This window comes from Orcinus orca, chromosome 13 (genome assembly GCF_937001465.1).
Source record: "Orcinus orca chromosome 13, mOrcOrc1.1, whole genome shotgun sequence".
Lineage (NCBI taxonomy): Eukaryota > Metazoa > Chordata > Mammalia > Artiodactyla > Delphinidae > Orcinus > Orcinus orca.
The window spans coordinates 70813307-70834149 of record NC_064571.1 but is presented as its reverse complement, the minus strand read 5'-3'; the positions used below and the strand labels follow the sequence as shown (position 1 = coordinate 70834149).

Genomic DNA, 20843 nt, shown 5'->3' with positions numbered 1-20843 from the left:
TCCAAATACTGCCTCTTCCCTCAAACTCCATCCTCTTCCTTGTTCCTGCAGAACAGATTTTTATAGCTCATTAAACCCAAAGTTTAATCACTAGCAACAGAAAAACTAGCACTTTCCTACAAGGAAGGAAGCATTTAATCTTCAAACCCTCCTGGAAGATGAGAACTATTTTCATTCCATCCTTCTTGCACAACTAGAACGGAAAGAAAAACAGAAACAGTTAAATTTCCACCAAGTCACCCAATGCCTTCACATTTTGCTCAATAAAAGTTGTCTGAATGCAAAAGCCTCTCATCTCAACATGTTTGCCTGGCTGGTTTTTTGCTGCGAAAAGGCCCCGACGCCGACCCGACCCCTAGAGTGGGAGAACCAGGCAAACACGAAAGACTACAAGTCCCAGGCTGCCTTGCGGGTGGCGTCACGCGCCGCGAGGCCCTGCGAGGAGACGTGGCAGAGCGCTGCGCGTCCGCGTCGGACCGGAAAGTCCAGGGAGGTGGCCGTGGCGGGAGGCTTGGAGCCATGTCGGCCAGGACGGCGGGTGGGGGGCGCTGGGAGGTGGTGAAGAAGGGGCGGCGGCCTGGGGCCGGCAGCAGTGGTAAAGGCGGCGGAGGGGACCGCCGGGCGCTCGGGGAGGCGAACGGAGTGTGGAAGTACGACCTGACCCGTGAGTACCCACGCGGCCCGCCGCCGCCGCCCGGCCCCGGGCCTGCCCCCACGGGTGGTAGGGAGCAGCTACCCGAGCCCAGAGGGTCAAAACACCCCCGGACTCCTGGAGGCGCGAGCTCTCCTGCCGATCGGTACCTCCCAGTTCAGCCGGCGCTACCCTGGCGTTGCCTATTTTGAGCCTCACGGGAGGTAGACAGCGCGAGGGAAGTCGCTGTCCTTGCCTCTCAAATGAGTAAACTGAGGCCCAGCGAAGTTAGATGCCTTGTCCAGGATCCCATGTCAGTGGGGACCGGGATTCTGGTCTTCGGACGCTCAGCTGACTGCACATACGCCCTACCAGCTGTTCCCGGGCCCCGGCCTGGCCTCTCCGGGCAGGTGTCCGAGAGCTGCGGAGAGGCATCCTGGTTCATTATACCCGGTGCCCCCGCCTTAAGTAACCAGCAGGTCTGGAGTGGGCGTGGGGACTGGGACGCACATGAGGCCCTGCACTGGGAGAAATGACCCACCACACACTGTCCACACCCACCAAGTATTATTCTAAGTGTGCTGGTTTCCTCAAAGCCTCCTGGAGGAGTGGAGAAGGCTTGCCACTTGTTGATTATAGAGTTGTCACATCTGAACCAGAAGGAACTGGGGTAGAACCAAGATGGAAAAATCCTGATCTCCCAGACTGGTAGCCATTCAACAAAGAAGCCAGCCGTCCGTATCCCACCCCCGACCACCGATTCTCACATACTCTGATTTCCTAATAAAGAAACGCCTCATCTCTGTGAAAGAGCCCATGAACTCACGAGCTGTGATTACTGAAGAAGCAGCCAGGAGGGCTCCCTGCCCTGCTCCTGAAGCAGGACAGCAAGAAGGGGCTTTGAGGCAGGATCCTCCCTGGAGATGAATTAGGTGACAGTGTGGAGGAAGGGACCACTGTTCCTGTGAGGCCCTCCTGACTCAGGGCTGCCCCCCTTTCTCTGCCTGTCATTACCCCAGCTCCAATCCAGACGACAAGCACCCTGTATGAGCGGGGCTTTGAGAAAATCATGAAGCGGCAGAATAAGGAGCAGGTTCCACCCCCTGCTGTGGAGCCTAAGAAACCGGGGAACAAGAAGCAGACTAAGAAGGTGGCCACGCTCACCAACCAGAACCAGAAGCAGGGCCGCTTTCGCAGCCTGGAGGAGGCACTGAGAGCTGTGAGTGTGCCTAGGCTTTAGGCAGGGCAAGAATGAGGACTCAAGGAGTAGAGAAAATGAGAGGAGCGGGAGGGGGACAGGCGGCTCAGGGACCTGTGGAATGTGGGACATTGCTGGCTGAGAGGAGGCGTTCAGGAAAGGATGGAAACCCCAAGGGGTACAGTGTTTGCACTTAGGATGGAAAGGAAATACGTTTATAGAGAAACATAGATTAGTGAGAGGAGGGCCTTGAAAATCCAGAGATACAGGGAGGATTTAGAAAAACTGCTTGTGGTTCCTCTCCACAAGGAAGGAGTGATCTTTCATTTTCCATCTAGTCTTCTGTTTTTCCCCTTGAACCTGTGAAGGGCCCAAGAGTATTAGTCCTTGAGATCAGCAATTGCAGCTGTCATGGTCTCTGTTTCCTAAAGATCTGGATTCAGCAAAAGTGTGGCATTCCACATACTTTCGTTTAAAAGCAGAAACCCTTTGTTCTTCCTACCACCACCTAGTTCAACCATTTTCCCACCTCTACCCCATTACTCTGTACCCACAACTCACCATGAGGGTCCTGTGTCCCTGGCAGCTGGACCTGGCAGCTCTGCAGAAGGAACTGGACAAGAGCCAAAGCGTGTTCTCTGGCAACCCATCTGTGTGGTTGAAGGACCTGGCCAGCTATCTCAACTACAAGCTCCAAGTGCCTCCAAGTGAGCCCACGCTAAGCCAGCATACTCACGGTTAGTTCTCCAGACAAGTTCAAGGAAATTATGAAAGGGCTGTGCGTAAGCATGTTACTTAGTAACTGAGCCCAATGCCCCCTACTGCCCTGATTTACATGGGTGATTTCAGCTGTTCTCAAATCATCATGGCTTAAAAGTTTCCGGACCTCGTTGAAATAGGGAGGATGCCAGCCACAGTGCAGTGACCTCTGCCTCCACGTACCGTTCTCAGGGGGCAAACCAGAGCTCTCAGAGCTGGCAGAGGCTTCTGGTCCTAGCACTCATACGAGGCCTCTCGGTCGCAGATTATCCCTACAGCCTGGTGAGCCAGGAGCTGCGTGGCATCATCCGAGGGCTACTGGCAAAGGCAGCGGAGTCTCTGGAGCTCTTTTTTGACCACTGTCTATTCACCATGCTACAAGAGCTGGATAAGACGCCAGGTGAGAGGGGCCCGTGAGGAATAGCCCAGTCCCATCTGGGGAGCCTACCCCCTTTTTCCTGCTTCAGGAGTAGCTGGGTGGTTCCGTTTCAGCAGAGAAGCGTGCTAACCTCAACACTCTTTTGGAAAAGGAGGAGGATGTTAGGACTCGCTGGGCCTGGGTTCTGGGCTCTCAGCTGTCAAAAGGGAGGTTACAGGTTTGGGATGCTGATTAGTATATGTAGGTCTGAGAATGTATATCTCTCCAGGGGAGTCACTACACGGTTACCGCATCTGTATCCAGGCCGTTCTGCAGGACAAGCCCAAGATCGCCACCGTGAACCTGGGCAAGGTGAGCTCAGGGTCGTGGTGGGGACATCGGGAGGCTAGGATTGGGGAGGCTGCGCGGAATCTACACTGTTAGACCCAATTAAGGGGTAGTGGGAGGTCCTGTAAGACAGATGATCACAGCTAACACTGTTAGCGCTTACTGTGTCTACTTTGTACATTATATGAGGTAGGTACTGCTGCTATTCCCATTTTGTAGATGAGAAGATTGAGCCACAGAGGGGTTCAGTAACTCTCATAGAGTTGGTCAACTAGTAAGTGGCAAGTATGGGTGGAGGCCACAGCCTGGTGCCGGAGCCTCCCTCTGAATCGCTCCGCCACGCTGTCGTGCTGCTGCCCTGTCCCACAGCCTTCCCCTCCTCTCTCAGTTGACATCTCTCTTCCTCCCTGGCTTGGGGAGTGCTCCTGGCACTCTGCCCTATCCCAACCTGTCTCTCCCACCGGTCTCCTCAGTTCCTGGAACTGCTGAGGTCCCACCAGAGCCGACCAGCAAAGTGTCTGACCATCATGTGGGCCCTGGGTCAAGCAGGTTTTGCCAATCTCACCGAGGGACTGAGAGGTAACGAGGAAGTGGGGAAGAGAGAGGGAGGTTTTGGAGCCAGCAAGTTGCTCTTTAATGTTCTCAGTGGATCCAGGCCTGAGGCGTCCTCCCTGACCTTTGTCTCCACAGTGTGGCTGGGGATCATGCTGCCTGTGCTGGGCATCAAGTCTCTGTCTCCATTCGCCATTGCATACCTGGATCGGCTGCTCCTGTGAGTAACGGCAGGGAACAGCAAGGCCAAGGCCCAGGGCGTTTTCCAGTGGCTATTTCAGCAAAATGGGGTGCTGTGATCCTGGTTTCCGTAGATGTGAGGCAAATCAGGACCAGCTCCTCCCAACTCACAGTGTGATGGGGAAGAAGGAAAGGGAGGGAGCCAGGAAGGGGAGGGGGATGGGGTAGAGTTTATGCCCTTTTTCTTTTTTTTTTTTTTACAGCTAGGTTATGCCCTTTTTTCTTAGATGTTATTCTTAGCTGTGTCCATGGCCCGGGCAGGTGGTCCCCAACAAGCCTGTTTCTTTCTTCCTCCACAGGATGCACCCCAACCTCACCAAGGGCTTTGGCATGATTGGCCCCAAGGACTTATTCCCACTTCTGGACTTTGCCTATATGCCCAACAACTCCCTGACTCCCAGGTAGGGCTGCCCTGGGGCACACCTGCTGTGAAGGATCCCAGCAGAGGGTTAGGAGTAGACAATATATGTCCCTTCCCTTCCAGCCACTCTACATCTGAGATTATCAACCTGCAAGTACAAGGGATCATTGAACCCCTGGAATTATATGGGCCCTCAAGTGTGATTGGCATGTGGGCATTTTCCTGGGGAGGGGACCCATGACTCTGAGCAAATTTTCCAAGAAGTCTCCGAGTCTAGAAAGATGCAGAACCATCACAAGGCCCTTCATGACTGCCCGCCTTGGGCAGGGTGTGGATTCTGAGGCAGGCAGAAGGGACACAGCGCACAAATCCATTTAGAGCTGTGCCTGGCTCTCTTCTCAACCCCCTCCACAGCCTGCAGGAGCAGCTGTGTCAGCTCTACCCACGACTGAAGGTGCTGGCATTTGGGGCGAAGCCAGAATCCACCCTGCACACCTACTTCCCCTCCTTCCTGTCCAGGGCCACCCCTGGCTGCCCTCCAGAGATGAAGAAAGAGGTGAGGAAATGGTGGGAGGCTCCTTTTTCCTTCCCAGGGGTCTGCTACAGAGGTCCTTATCTGCTGACAAAGGCCCTGCTTCAGGGAGCCCGTTTTCTGGGCATCCCCTTAGCTCACTCCTGACAGCTGCCTGCCCGGCTCCCTCATGCTCTGCCCTCAGAAGAACGGAGCCGAAAAGAGGCACATTCAGGTCTGGCCGGTCTCTGATATCCTGCCCCTTGCAGACAAGTGAACTTCGAGCTCAGGAGCCCTGGCCTCCCCCTTTACAGCCTCTCGGAGAGTTTTGGGGTATGGGCACAATTTCTCCATCCTTTAGGGTGGATGTGTTGCCCGGATGGCCTCACTTAAGAGAGGAGGATTACCTCCCAGCAATCTCCCTGCCACCAGCCCCGGGCCCCAGCAGTCTCTCCCTTCTCCTGTCCTCTGTGCAGCTCCTGAGCAGCCTGACCGAGTGCCTGACGGTGGACCCCTTCAGCACCGGCGTCTGGAGGCAGCTGTACCCCAAGCACCTGTCACAGTCCAGGCAGGTGGGGGTGGGAGGGTCACCTGCCCCTGATCCACACAGAGAAGCCTTAATTCACGCTTCTGGTGTGTCCCTGTCCTAGAAGCAGAAGGGGGATGTTTGTCACTTGTTCAGGCTCATGCCCCTCAAGTTCAGTGGGAACATTGCTGGGAGGCCTCTAGGAAGCTGCTCTTCTGCAGGGGGCGGGGAGGTGGATATCTTTCAGCCTGAAGGAGCGGGGCCTCGTGGAGGACAGGGGGATGGAAGGGGCCAAGTGGGTCTCCTGATTGGAAGGGGTTGTGCTTTCCCCACAGCCTGCTGCTGGAGCACTTGCTCAGGTCCTGGGAGCGGATTCCCAAGAAGGTAAGGAGCTGGGAGGACATGGCAGGCTGAGCCTCATCTGGGTTCTGGGTTCATACCCCTCAGCCACTGTCCCCCCTTTCTGAGAAGGTACTCTGTTAGCACATCTGGCATGGAAAACAAAGCAGAATGGAGGCTCAGGGTTCCCTCCTGGGCCAAATCTTACGATCTCAGCCTAGACTTTTCTTACCCTATAGACACAGAAGTCTTTGCAAGAAACCATTCAGTCCTTCAAGCTTACCAACCAGGATCTGCTAGGGAAGGGCAGCTGCAGCAACCAGGATGTCATCACCTGTGACGCGGCCTGCAAGGTGCCAGTGCCCAGCCCTCCCCCAGCCCCACAAACTGTTCTGTGTCGCTGTCTCAGCACACCCTGGGGTGGGCCTGTATCCCATACCTGCCCCACCTGTCCTTGGAGCCCGCACTACCTCCTGGGTAATGTGAGGGCCGGATCCTCTCCCTGGAAGGCCTAGCTCGAGGCCTGCTTTACGAGGCAAGGAGCAGCCCCTCTCCCTTCTGACCGCTGCTCTCTACCCCTTCTCCTAGAGTCTGTTGCAGCAGGCACGGGGCTTCTGGCTGCCCTGGACGCGGCTACTCCTGTTGGTGCTGGTCTTTGCCATAGGTTTCCTGTGCCATGACTTCCGGTCACACAGCTCTTTCCAGGGTAAGCAGGGATTGGCAGGCAAGGGAGATAGCCTGGGGCTCTCTATGGGGACACAGAGCTGGATGTAGCACTCCCCGCCCCCAACACAATCCGGAACAAACACTTTTCAGACAGATGTTTCAATCACACCTCAGATCAGACAGGTGCTTTGCAGTATAGAAATGCTTGCATATTCATGGTCTCATTTGAGTAGATGTGTATCTTGTTTTTAACTTCTGAGGAAATTGAGGCTCAGAAAGGTTTACCAATTAGCTGAAATACAGCTAGGAAATAGAAGGGCCGACCCTCAAAGCCGAGGCTTCTTGACGCCTAAGCCCTGGGCTCCACCTGGCTGCACCCTTCTTGCTCCCCTGGCCTGCATCCTCCCTCCGTGTGTGCTCCAGAGCAGACTGGAGGCAGCTCTGCAGCCCCAGGAGCACACTGAGTTCTGCCCCACCCCTCACTGGGTCTGCCCTGGGGCCTGTAGTATCTGTCTCTCCGATCCCTTCCCCGCTCACCTCCCAGCTCACCCGAGGCCCCCTTTACTCAGCCTCCTTTTCTGGCCGGTTGCTTCATTCATCTGGTGTCTTGCCTGCTGGCCAACAAGCATGTACCAAGATCTACTCCTACAGCCTGCAAGGCTACAGGTGAGCACCTCCTGGGGAGGGGTGGGGTGGGAGAGAGAGGGCTTGCGTGTTCAGGCATTGACAGTCAGTGGGAAGTGATGGTGGTTTTCCTTTCCCAAGGCCTCCCTTGCCCCAGCTGTTCTTGGGCCAAATTGCCTGTGAAAACTCAGAGACCTCCCTCCTTCCTCCCCTATGTCTTCTCCTACAGCTGGCTGGAGGAGACATTGCCGGCCTGGGGTTCCCACTTGCTGACCATGGTGAGACCCAGCTTGCAGCTGGCCTGGGCCCACACCAGTGCCACAGTCAGCTTCCTTTCTGCCCACTGTGCCTCCCACCTTGCCTGGTTCGGTGACAGCCTCACCAGCCTCTCCCAGAGGGTAAGCCAGAGACAGGGAGGTCAGAGAAGGCTGCTCTCGCCAGGGGCTGAGTTCTTGGGAAGGTGCAGCCCCATGTGGACTGCATTCCCTGGCCACTCTAATCCCGTCCATTCTCCACGGTCCAGCTACAGACCCAGCTCCCTGATGCCCTGAACCAGCTGCTCCATTCTCTGAGGGAGCTGCTCCTGTTTCTCTACCAGAACGTCCTGCTGCCCACGTGGCACATGCTGCTTGAGGCCCTGGCCCGCGCCCAGGAGCACTGCCATGAGGCGTGCAGGTGAGACCCTCGCCCAGGGCACGCCCTTTCTCCAGGGACGAGGCTCCTCTGTTGAGTCTCTCGCTCTGCCCTGGCCCCTGCTCATCCCTTGGCCACTTTGGGATGCGGGTTGTGAGTGTGAGCTACAGCCCTGTGACTTGACGCAGCTGCACATCACCGCGTTCCAACCTCCACAAATGTTCTGCTTTCCTCCCAGAGGTGGGGTGACCTGGGACTGCGTGAAGACACAGCTCAGTGAAGCTGCCCACCAGACCTGGCTCCGCCTACAGGAAACCACAGTGGCCTTCTTGAACTGGGCATTTGCCATGATACCCCAGCAGTAGGCCCTGCCTCCCTGGCTGCTGGGTTCTGTCTGGAGCAGACCATCTGAGACTGCTGGCGGGGAGAGGGTGGCAGTTCTGCATGGGAGTCTTTGTTACGTGGTGCCTAAGTTCTGTCTCCTAGGCAAGTGGTTGGCTGCCTCTGCCTCAGTTCTTCCACTTTGGCAGCAGCTGAGCCCAGGGGTATCTCAGCCTCCTACCCACGATTCCACTGAGCACTGCTCTACCCGATTGCACACAGCTCCCAGCCTCTGTCCTTGGGCTGGTAGCCTCTCTCGCCTCCTCTCTTGTCTCCTGCTCTCCACTTCCTTCTCTCTCATTCCTGAAACCTCAGACAGCTCATCTCCAAAAAGGTGGGACTCCAGCAAGTGGTTTCTGCCTTCTTCCGACAAATGATTTCTGCTCCCAGACTTCAGCTGCAGCAGAAAAAAGAAAGGGACCTCCAGAAGAATCCAGAAGAATATAGCACCTCAGTGGGTGGCAGCAGCTTTGCCTCTACCACACCCTGGGTGTGGCTGTCAGTGGACATGGAGGCCTGGGTGGAAAGGCCTCTCACCTCAAAATGCTCAACTTAGGTCCTTCAAGGCCCCTCACTGCCCCTTCCATTGTGGTCCTACTTCCTCACTCTCCATTCCCCTTCAGTGCTGGGGGATCTCTGCCCCAATGTTCAGCCTTTCTCTGCTGCCCACCCCTACCATCCGTCTGGAGAGCAGAGCCCAGGTAATCATGTGCCTTGGGCCCAGGGAACCTTCAGCAGTCGGTTGAGACAGGATGTGGCCCATGGGTATGCCTACTTGGTGGAATAAAGGACACAGATTTGACTTCTAGCTTTCCTCTGTGCCTCTTCATACAGGAATTCCTGTAGTTGTGGACAGGAGGACAAAATTGAAGCACCTGCACGTTCTTCAGCCCCCTGCCCTCCCGAAGGTTGTAGCCACTGGCTGTAATTGAGCTTCTGGCAAGGAAAGCCCATTCTAAAGTTTGGTCTGTCGAGGGTTCTGGACACACTCCTCTTGCTCATGTATTGTCTCACTTGTCCCTGTGATTCGCGTCCCAGGATTTGCTTTGGTAGCTTGAGTATTTTATGCTTGGAAAAGTTGGGGAGAGTCTCCTAGAGGAATTCTTGGCCAGTGATCAGAGGGTGTCTTCTTTGTTCCCAGGACCTTAATTTATTAATTCGTTCATTTTATAGGCAGTGAGTGAAAGGTTTAGAACTCCAAGAGTCAAGGGTTTATCACCAAAGTCCCTTTTAATTTTTGACTTGAGACTATAATAATTAGCTAACTGCATGGGTTTTCGGTTCTTACCTCAAGCTTCTTTCCTTGAATGTTTCAAAAAATATAAGCAGTACTAGAGGTGCACTGCCTGCTCCAACTTCCGTGGGCTGGTTTCTGCTTCCGTCATAAACACCTGAGATGGCCAGCTGCCACTTTTCCCTTCACGGGCTGCCTCCATTTCCAGCAGCAAGATTATAAAGAAGCAAGCATAGAAAACTCTTGATACAAGGTGAGGCCGTGAGGACTATAGCATCTCACGTTTTTGTTCTCTTTCCTTGTTAGAATGTAACTACATTACCACATTGGGAAGAACCCTGCTCTTCTAGTGGCAGTCAGCCATGACCATTTTTCCCAGAAAAAAAGAAACCCTGCCTGGCAAAGGACCAAGGTTTAGGACTGCTAGGCAGGACAGTCCAAGGGCCCCAAGACATGTTCCATTGCCTCAGTTCTTCCTTACCAATCAGATGGGTTCAACTCTTAAGAGTAGTGAATCCTTGTAACCGTCCTGTATTCAAGGCAAATTGAAGAAAGGGGGCTGGTGTGAGCTTGGGTTGGCACGAGCGCAGGACCAGTAAAATGATAACACTCTGTCCTACAATAACATTGAGTCCAGCCAAGGCTGCTGGACTGGATTTTCAATCTAGCAACTCAGAGAATCCCACTTATAAGTGCTTCATTGGTTTCTAACGTGAGTACTCTTTCTACCTTGTTAGGTTCATTTAATCTCTGACATATGATCCTGGGATGCAACATTTTTCTTTAACTCAGGTAAACTGGGGTCTCCACAGCCTCTCCCAGGGACACTGACACCTTAATTGGCTTTATTCAGTAGACACAGTGGTTTGACCTGATAACTGGAATTGTCAGAATTTTTCCTCTGTCATTAGTCCGACGCTGTACCTGCTGTCCATTAAAGCTAGACCAGACATCCAGATGTTTTACTTTAGCAGAACTGTCAACGAACAGGAATCCAAGCTGAGCCAGTTAGTTGAACCAGTATGGACTGGTGGAGTACACTGATGCCGGCAGGCAGGCAATCACACTGGTAATTGGTGTTTTGGGAAGTAAACTGACACCTGAAAGATCACTTCTAGACATTTTAACTTTACTTTTCACACACAGGTGGAGTTTTACAGAGAACATACCATATAACTGATGGGCAGTTTGAATACTGTTAACTAACTTTAGTTATTACTAGTTCTTGTACGGACTTGCAAATTATATCGCATGACTCATTAGAAATACTTCTTCCCATTTTTCTAAGTCTTAACGCATGGTTTTGGTTTCCTCTGGTCTGTGTACCCCGTCTACAGCCTCAGCTTTAGAGCAGGGCAGCTTGATGGGGAGCCTTACTATGGATAGATAATGCTGCTGGACTCCCACCTGTGACACTGGCAGTCCATTCTCAAATGGCTCCACTCTTACTAGAGTGGAGTGTTTCCCACAGAAATAGGCATGCCTGCCCTGCCCTATTCCAGAATGACCCAGTTGTCAATTATACAGAAATTTCAGTGGTTGGATGACCTCTGAGCATTTTAATATGTCTTAATCTCTCCTGAAGGAGTTTGGATTTAAGTGAACACTTAAAGTGACTAATTCTTTTTCTACATAATCTTCCTGGTTCTGCTCCCAAGGGGACTTTAGGGGGAAAAGGACCTTGCTTTTCCTTATGTGATGTTCCACTTTTACCTGGCAGTTTCATTGCCCAGACTTGAAGTATAAGAATTTGGGGGTGAGGGAGAGCTTTCACCATTCAGGGCATGAGCAAATACTTACTGACTATTGAATATTCTACCTATTAATAAAAACGTTGCGTTCAGACATGTTGGATGTGCCTTGGTATATCTTTTTTACTATGTTAGTACACAAGTTATTAATTTTTAATAGACTTTATTTTTTATAGCAGTTTTAGGTTCACATCAAAACTGAGCAAAAAGTACCCTCCCCTTGCCCCACACTCCACAGCTTCCCTAATGTCAACATCAGTGAACCTACACTGACACATCAGTGTCACCTGGAGTCTATAGTTCCCATTCAATCTTTTTAAATTTATTGACTTGTTACGTAACATGTGGGCTATCCTGGAGAATATTCCATGTACACTTGAAGAATGTATTCTGCTGTTGTTGGGTGGAATGTTTTGTATATGTCTGTTAGGTCTGGTTGGTATGCTGATCAAGGCCTCCATTTCCTTACTGAGCTTATAAATACATTCTTAATGTTAAAAAACTTACAAATCAGTAAGAAAAGCACTAAACAGCAGTAAAACTATGGATGAAAGACATACTTCATAAAAGAAATGCAAATGAACAATAGACTTAGGGGGAAAAAGTCCATTTCGTTGGCAAAGAAGTGTAAATTTAAAATAAGGTAGCGCTTACTTTTGCCTATCATATTAATAAAAGTTTTTTTAAGTGATAATATACTCAGTGAATGCTGTGATAGAAATTGGTATAATGTTTCTGGGGATTAATTTGGTAATATTTATCAAAAGCCTTAACAGTTTCATACTACTTTACCAAGTAGTTCCACTCCTATAAATATATTCTAGAGACTAGAGAAGTAAACAGAAATATAGACAAAGATTTATGTACAAGAACATTTATTGTAGCAGTATTAATAGGAAAAATTTGGATAAACTGTGTCCAACAATAAGATGAGTATTTCAATGAACTTTTGTAAAAAAGCAAACGATGAGAAATGGCTGTTCAAATGGTGATTTCAAAAAATCTTTAATGACAAAATTGCTTGTTATTAATTGAGCTCAATTTATTGAAACATTGGCTACAATAAGAAATACAGAAAATAAGTGTTGGCAAGGTTGTGGAGAAATTGGAACTCTTCTACAATGGTGGTGGGAATGAAAAATTGTTCAACCGCTGTGGAAAACAGTTCGGCAGTTCCTCAAAGAGTTAAACATAATTACCATAAAACTCAGCAATTCCATTCTTAAGAGTATACCCAGGAGAAATGAAAACATACATCCACACAGAAACTTGTACACGAATGTTTATGGCAATATTATTCATAAAAGCCAAAAGGTGCGCCTGCTGGCCACTGGTGGGGGACTCTTAACACCCAAGGAGACGGGAGGAACCCCAAAGTGAACCAGTAGGACGGAGGGGGACGGAGTGGGGAGGTGAAGTGGGGGCCAGACAGGATTGGCGCCCCTGAGGCTGGGGAGATCAGGAGAAGCAGGTGGGAGGGACTCTCGGAGAGCAGCCGGAGAGGAGCAGAGGGCGATCGCCTGGCCCACTTAGGCCGGGGAGCCTGCTGAGCTCCCAGGTGAGGTCCCCTAGCCTCTGGGACCAGGGATGGGGGGCACGCCTGGGCCCCTTCTGTTCCTGGAGCCTAAGCCCCACCCCCAACAGCTCCCAGGGCCTTTCCCAGCCCTGCGGGTCCTGAGCATTGGCCCCGCCCACCACCCAAACCTCACCCTTGCTTAGGCCCCACCCTCCACAGCTAAGGCTTTCCCCCCCTTTTTCTTTTCCCTCCTCTTTTTTACTATTGTGTACTGATGTACCTTCTGGTTGTTGAGTCATCTATATTTTTATTTTTATATTCTTCCTAACATATCTGTTAGCTTCTAGTCTAATTTTATTTTTTACTTTGTTATTGTTCTTTTTTTTTTTTTTTGCCACCCCAGGCAGCTTGTGGGATCTTGGTTCACAAACCCTGGGTCCAGCCGAAGCACCTGCAGTGGGAGCTCTAAGTCCAAACCACTGGACTAACAGAGAACCTCAGACCCCAGGGAATATTCATCGGAGTGAGGTCTCACAGAGCTCCTCATCTCAGCACCAAGACCCAGCTCTACCCAATGGCCTACAACTCCAGTGTTGGAAACCTCAGGCCAAACAACCAGTAAGACAGGAACACAATCCCACTCATAAAGAGAAAAAATGAGATGGCAAAAAAATATGTCACAGATGAAGGAGAAAGGTAAAAACCTACAAGACCAAATAAATGAAGAGGAAATAGGCAATCCACCTGAAAAAGAATTCATAGTAATGATAGTAAAGATGATCCAGAATCTCGGAAATAGAATGGAGGCATGGATTGAGAAAATACAAGAAATGTTTAACAAAGATTTAGAAGAACTAAAGAATAAACAAACAGAGATGAGCAACACAATAACTGAAATGAAAAATACACTAGAAGGAATCAAATAACAATAACTGAGGCAGAAGAATGGATAAGTGAGCTGGAAGACAAAATGGTGGAAATAACTGCCAAGGAGCAGAATAAAGAAAAAAGAATGAAAAGAATTGAAGACGAGACCTCTGGGACAACACTAAATGCACCAACATTCAAATTATAGGGATCCCAGAAGAAGAAGAGAAAAAGAAAGGGTCTGAGAAAATATTTGAAGAGATTATAGTTGAAAACTTCCCTAACATGGGAAAGGAAATAGTCACCCAAGTCCAGGAAGCACAGAGAGTCCCATACAGGATAAACCCTAGGAAAAACACACCAAGACACATATTAATCAAACTAACAAAAATGAAATTCAAAGAAAAAATATTAAAAGCAGCAAGGGAAAAACAAAAAAATAACATACAAAGGAATCCCCATAAGGTTATCAGATGATTTTTCAGCAGAAATTCTGCAGGCTAGAGGGGAGTGGCAGAATATACTTAAAGTGATGAAAGAGAAGAACCCACAACTAAGATTACTCTACCCAACAAGGATCTCATTCAGATTCGATGGAGAAGTCAAAAGCTTTTCAGACAAGCAAAATCTAAGAGAACTCAGCACCACCAAACTAGCTTTACAACAAATGCTAAAGAAATTTCTCTAAGTGGGAAACACAAGAGAAGAGAAAGACCCACAAAAACAAACCCAAAACAATTAAGAAAATGGTAGTAGGAACATACATATCAATAATAACCTTGAATGTAAATGGATTAAATGCTCCAACCAAAAGACACAGACTGGCTGAATGGATACAAAAACAAGACCCATATATTTGCTGTCTACAAGAGACCCACTTCAGACCTAGGGACGCATACAGACTGAAAGTGAAGGGATGGTAAAGGATATTCCATGCAAATGGAAATCAAAAGAAAGCTGGAGTAGCAATACTCATATCAGATAAAATAGACTTTAAAATAAAGACTGTTAGAAGAGATAACGAGGGACACTACACAATCCAAGAAGAAAATATAACAATTGTAAATATTTATGCACCCAACATAGGAGCACCTCAATACATAAGGCAAATGCTAACAACCATGAAAGGAGAAATTGACAGTAACACAATAATAGTAGGGGATTTTAACACCCCACTTACACCAATGGACAGGTCATCCAAAATGAAAATAAATAAGAAAACACAAGCTTTAAATGACATAATAGAACAGATAGATCTAACTGATATTTATAGAACATTCCACCCAAAAGTGGCAGAATACACTTTCTTCTCAAGTGCACATGGAACATTCTCCAGGATAGATCACATCTTGGGTCACAAATCAAGCCCTGGAAAATTTAAGAACATTGAAATTGTATCAAGCATCTTTTCTGGCCATAATGCTATGAGATTGGAAATCAATTACAGGAAAAAAAACTGTAAAAAACACAAATACATGGAGGCTAAATAGTGTGCTACTAAATAACGAAGAGATCACTGAAGAAATCAAAGAAGAAATTTAAAAAATACATAGAAACAAATGATGAAAACGTGACGACCCAAAACCTATGGGATGCAGCAAAAGAAGTTCTAAGAGGGAAGTCTATAGCAATACAATCTCACCTCAAGAAACAAGAAAAATCTCAAATAAACAATCAAACCCTGCACTGAAAACAAGGAGAGAAAGAAGAACAAAGAAAACCCAAAGTCAGTAGAAGGAAAGAAATCATAAAGATCAGAGCAGAAATAAATGAAATAGAAACCAAGAAAACAATAGCAAAGATCAATAAAACTAAAAGCTGGTTCTTTGAGAAGATAAACAAAATTGATAAATCCTTAGTCAGACTCACCAAGGAAAAAAGGAAGAGGACACAAATCAGTAAAATTAGAAATGAAAAAGGAGAAATCACAACTGACACTGCAGAAATACAAAGGATTATAAGAGACCACTACAAACAACTATATGCCAATAAAATGGACAACCACGAAGAAATGGACAAATTCTTGGAAAGGTACAATTTTCCATGACTGAGCCAGGAAGAATTAGAAAATGCAAACAGACCTATCACAAGTAATGAAATTGAAACCATAATTAAAAATCTTCCAACAAACAAAAGTCCAGGACCAGACGGCTCACAGGCAAATTCTATCTAACATTTAGAGAAGAGCTAACACCAATCCTTGCCAAACTCTTCCAAAAAATTGCAGAGGAAGGAACATGCCCAAACTCATTCTATGAGGTCACCATCACCCTGATACCAAAACCAGACAAAGATAATACAGAAAAAAGAAAATTATAGACCAATATCACTGATGAACATAGATGCAAAAATCCTGAATGAAATACTAGCAAACAGAATCCAACAGCACATTAAAAGGATCATAAAGCATGATCAAGTGGAATTTATCCCAGGGATGCAAGGATTCTTCAGTATATGCAAATCAATCAATGTGATACACCACATTAACAAATAAGGAATAAAAGCCATATGATCATCTCAACAGATGCAGAAAAAGCTTTTTACAAAATTCAAGACTCATTTATGATAAAAACTCTCCAGAAAATTGGCATAGAGAGAGCCCACCTCAACATAATAAAGGCTATATATGGCAAACCCACAGCAAGCATCATACTCAATGGTGAAAAACTGAAAGCATTTCCACTAAGATCAGGAACAAGACAAGGATGTCCACTCTCGCCACTTTTTTTTTTTTTTTTGCCGTACATGGGCCTCTCACTGTTGTGGCCTCTCCCATTGCAGAGCACAGGCTCTGGATGCGCAGGCTCAGAGGCCATGGCTCACGGGCCCAGCCGCTCTGCGGCATGTGGGATCTTCCTGGACCGGGGCATGAACCCATGTCTCCTGCATTGGCAGGCAGACCCTCAACCACTGCGTCATCAGGGAAGCCCTCTCGCCACTCTTATTCAACATAGTTTTGGAAGTCCTAGGCACGGCAATCAGAGAAGAAAAAGAAATAAAAGGAATACAAATTGGAAAAGAAGAAGTAAAACTGTTACTGTTTGCCAATGACATGATACTATACATAGAAAATCCTAAAGATGCCACCAGAAAACTACTAGAACTAATCAATGAATCTGGTAAGGTTGAAGGATACAAAATTAATGCACAGAAATCTCTGGCATTCCTATACACCAACAACAAAAAATTAGAAAGAGAAATGAAGGAAACACTCCCATTTACCATTGCAACAAAAAGAATAAAATACCTAGGAATAAACCTGCCTAAGGAGGCGAAAGACTTGTACTCAGAAAATTATAAAACACTGATGAAAGAAATCAAAGATGACATAAAGAGATGGAGAAAAATACCATGTTCTTGGATTGGAAGAGTCAATATTGTGAAAATGACTATACTACCCAAAGCAATCTACAGATTCAATGCAATCCCTATCAAACTACTAATGGAATTCTTCACAGGATTAGAACAAAAAATTTTACAATTCGTATGGAAACACAAAAGACCCCGAATAGCCAAAGCAATCTTGAGAAAGAGAAATGGAGTTGGAGAAATCAGGCTCCTCGACTTCAAACTGTATGACAAAGCTACAGTAATCAAGACAGTATGGTACCGGCACAAAAACAGAAATATAGATCAATGGTACAGCATAGAATGCCCAGAAATAAACCCACGCACACATGAGCACCTAATTTACAACAAAGGAGGCAAGAACATACAATGGAGAAAAGGCAGCCTCTTCAATAAGTGGTGCTGGAAAAACTGGACAGCTACATGTAAAAGAATGAAATTAGAACACTACCTAACACCATACAAAAAAATAAAGTCCAAATGGATTAAAGACTTAAATGTAAGACCAGACGCTATAAAACTCTTAGAGGAAAACAAAGGAAAAACAGTCTTTGGCATAAAACACCGCAAGATCTTTTTTGACCCACCTCCTAGAGTAAGAGAAATAAAAACAAAAATAAACAAATGGTACTTATTTAAACTTAAAAGCTTTTGTACAGCAAAGGAAACCATAAACAAGACAAAAAGACAACTCTTAGATTGGGAGAAAATATTTGCAAATGAAACAACAGACAAAGGATTAATCTCCAAAGTATACAAACAGCTCATGGAGCCAATATCAAAAAAACAAACAATCCAGTTAAAAAATGGGCAGAAGACCTAAATAGACATTTCACCAAGGAAGACATACAGATGGCCAAGAGGCACATGAAAAGATGCTCAACATCACTAATTATTAGAAAAATGAAAATCGAAACTACAATGATGTATCACCTTACACCGGTCAGAATGGCCATTATCAAAAAAGCTAGAAACAATAAATGCTGGAAAGGGTGTGGTGAAAAGGGAGCGCTTCTACACTGTTGGTGGGAATATAAATTGATACAATCACTATGGAAAACAGTATGGAGGTTCCTTAAAAAACTAAAAATAGAACTACCATTTGACCGAGCAATCCCACTACTGGGAATATACCCTGAAAAAACCATAATTCAAAAAGAGACGTGTACCACAATGTTCATTGCAGCACTATTTACAATAGCCAGGACATAGAACCAACCTAAATGTCCATCGACAGATGAATGGATAAAGAAGATGTGGCACATATATACAATGGCATATTACTCAGCCATAAAAAGAAACGAAACTGAGTTATTTGTAGTGAGATAAATGGACCTAGAGTTTGTCATACAGAGTGAAGTAAGTCTCAAAGAGAAAAACAAATACCGTATGCTAACACATATATATGGAATCTAAAAAAAAAAAAAAAAAAGGTCCTGATGAACCTAGTTGCAGGGCAGGAATAAAGACATAGACATAGAAAATGGACTTGAGGACATGGGGTGGGAGGGGGAAGCTGGGACGAAGTGAGAGTAGCATCGACATATATACACTACCGAATGTAAAATAGCTAGTGGGAAGCAGCAGCATAGCACAGGGAAATCAGCTCCGTGCTTTGCGATGACCTATAGGGGTGGGATAGGGAGGACGGAAGGGAGGCTCAAAAGGGAGGGGATATGGGGACATGTATATGCATATGGCTGATTCGCTTTGTTGTGCAACAGAAACTAACACAGTATTGTGAAGCAATTATACTCCAATGAAGATCTATTTTTTTAAAAAAAAACACCAAAAGGTGGAAATAGCCCTAAGGTCCATCAACAGAAGAATCAACAAAGGAATAGAATATTATTTAGCCATAAAAAGGGACAAGTACAGATACATGCTACAATTTCAATGACTCTCAAAACATTATGATAAGTGAAAGAAATTAACACAAAAAGTCACATATTTTACGATTTCTTTTGTATGCAATCTCCAGAATAGGTAAATCCGTAGAGACCGAAAGCGTATTAGTCGTTGCCAGGGGCTGGGTGAAGTATGGATGGGAGTGATTACTTTAAGGGTACAGGGTGTTCTTCCAAGGTGATTTTTAAAAAAAGAAGATTTTAGACTAGAGAGAGGTTTGCACAACATTGTGAACGTACTAAATGCCACTGAATTGTTCATACTTTAAAATAGTTAGCTGTATGTTATGTGAATTTCGCTCAAAAACAAAACAAAAACCCCAAGCAACGTAATTATATTCTGCTTTCCAGCCCCCCCCCCCACAAGAAAGACAGTGAGAGCGCTAATCACCGTTCCAAGAAAACTACCCCAAACTAACGTTCTAGGACATAATGGTAGCATTTGCAGCAGCAGAATGAAGTTAAACCAATACATCAATGGGAAGATGTTAACCTCCTGCTTTGTGGATGGGCACAGGCGTGAACCCCGTGTTGCGTTCAGTGACAACAGAAACTTCGGATTTAAAACAGACTGAGCGAACCCCAAAAATGTTGGAGCCGCAAGGGGCTTAAAACCATCGCCCGACCTGGATTTGCCCGGGCGATTGTGACTCGGGGTAACACAGGCGGTTGCAGAGCTGGCAATGGAGACCAGGTCTCCCCGCACACCCACCCCGCCACACCGCGAAGCAAATCTTCACACACGAGTTGGGTTTTAGGTTTGTTTCTTTGTTTTAAAATCCCGGGAGCTTTTAGTGGGCAAAGGATTGTGGGCTGGCATGCCAGGCCCCTGGAAGGAGAGATGCAGGTGTGAGGCGGGCAGGGGCGGGAGCCGGGTGAATGCTAGCGGCCCGACTCCCTGCCCGGCTCAGGGCCCCGTCCGCAATCACTAATCCCGGGCATCCCGCGTGGCCCGCTCCAGCGCCGCCAGGCTCGCCTCCAGCAGCTCGGTGGTTTGTATCTTTCTTGCTCTTAGGAGGAAGAGATCCTGACAAACATGGGTTAATTGACTGAATGAATATCCTTCACATCAGGAGAGCAGTAGGATTTTACTGACGCCCTTGGAGAAACCGGAGAGAAACGAGGAGCGGAAATAGCGAACGTAAGCGATCGGCTTTGCAAACCCAGCGGGCGCCGGGCGATTGTAGAGCACGTGTGCGTACCCGCCCGGCCGGAGAAATGCGGCCCATAAGTCAGGGTTGTGGGCCAGGTCTCGAAGTGTCCGCAGTCCTGTAAGAAACCACAGCTGGTGGGGGCGGGGGGGGCGGTATCGTTTTGTAAAAAGCAAGGAAACGGAAGGGAAACTGTATTGCCCGTGTTTCCTTCGTCCAGGGTTGGAAAGCGGGTCCTTTGGCAGCGCCTTTTGCTCGCATTTCTGTCTCCGGGTTTCTCTGTTCTGTGCACCCTGGAGGAGCTCGGCCCCGGGGAGTTCCTTTAGAGGGTGGGGGCCAGGCCACCCTAAAATTACTGAGACCCTGGAGTGAGGTCTTGGTAAGTATTAGAGGAACGACGGCAGCTGCTTACAACAGCGGGGCCTTCGATAGCTCAGTTGGTAGAGCGGAGGACTGTAGTGGAGCGAGCTACGGCAATCCTTAGGTCGCTGGTTCGATTCCGGCTCGAAGGACTTCGTGTGATCTTTTTAGCTTCCACTCATTCAGAGGAGAAAAGCTTACCTAGAAGCCGGCTGTGAGTTGCGTACGCACTGCAGATGTTCCGTGAAACATATATGCAGTAAATAGGGTATGGGTACGCCCTCTTGGGGGTTACATGCAAAGGAATGTTAACCTGTGCTTTTAAATGAGGCTTATTATTGCTTATGTGTAATTATTATATGTCTGCTTTTAAAAATCTTGCCCCTGGTCCCGCTGCACTTGAGTGCTAAGCTAAATGAATGTTCTGAATTGCGGTCGGTTCACTGGTCAGTGGACACCCCGGAACAACCTGTAAGGCAAAAAGAAAGAAGCCGACAACGGCCGGGGGATTAGCTCAAATGGTAGAGCGCTCGCTTAGCATGCGAGAGGTAGCGGGATCGATGCCCGCATCCTCCACTCGGT

At 47.6% G+C, this 20843-nt stretch overlaps 1 protein-coding gene and 2 non-coding genes across 3 annotated transcripts; all 3 read left to right on the top strand.

Annotated features, from left to right (window-relative positions):
- Positions 1-461: 461 nt before the first annotated feature.
- TMEM214 (transmembrane protein 214) lies at positions 462-11208 on the top strand. The gene is made up of 17 exons (XM_004268123.4): positions 462-664; positions 1651-1850; positions 2416-2566; positions 2854-2988; positions 3236-3318; positions 3768-3873; positions 3985-4066; positions 4386-4487; positions 4862-5003; positions 5435-5526; positions 5820-5868; positions 6063-6176; positions 6412-6529; positions 7059-7155; positions 7343-7511; positions 7637-7788; positions 7985-11208. The coding sequence occupies exons 1-17, from the start codon at positions 520-522 to the stop codon at positions 8109-8111; spliced, it is 2064 nt and encodes a 687-aa protein (XP_004268171.1). The 5' UTR covers positions 462-519; the 3' UTR covers positions 8112-11208.
- A 9115-nt stretch (positions 11209-20323) lies between these two features.
- Positions 20324-20413, top strand: TRNAY-GUA (transfer RNA tyrosine (anticodon GUA)). Its single transcript is given in 2 exon segments — positions 20324-20360; positions 20378-20413. It is a non-coding gene; the product is annotated as a tRNA-Tyr (tRNA).
- Positions 20414-20764: 351 nt separating this feature from the next.
- TRNAA-AGC (transfer RNA alanine (anticodon AGC)) lies at positions 20765-20837 on the top strand. Its single transcript has one exon. It is a non-coding gene; the product is annotated as a tRNA-Ala (tRNA).
- Positions 20838-20843: the final 6 nt, after the last annotated feature.

What these genes read in the sequence shown, in the direction of transcription:
- TMEM214 (XM_004268123.4), top strand. Translation starts at nt 520, where the DNA reads ATGTCGGCCAGGACGGCGGGTGGGGGGCGCTGGGAGGTGGTGAAGAAG. An exon ending in TGGAGGAGGCACTGAGAGCT is followed by an intron (nt 1,851 to 2,415) that starts GTGAGTGTGCCT and finishes TGTCCCTGGCAG; the next exon opens with CTGGACCTGGCAGCTCTGCA. An exon ending in TACCTGGATCGGCTGCTCCT is followed by an intron (nt 4,067 to 4,385) that starts GTGAGTAACGGC and finishes CTTCCTCCACAG; the next exon opens with GATGCACCCCAACCTCACCA.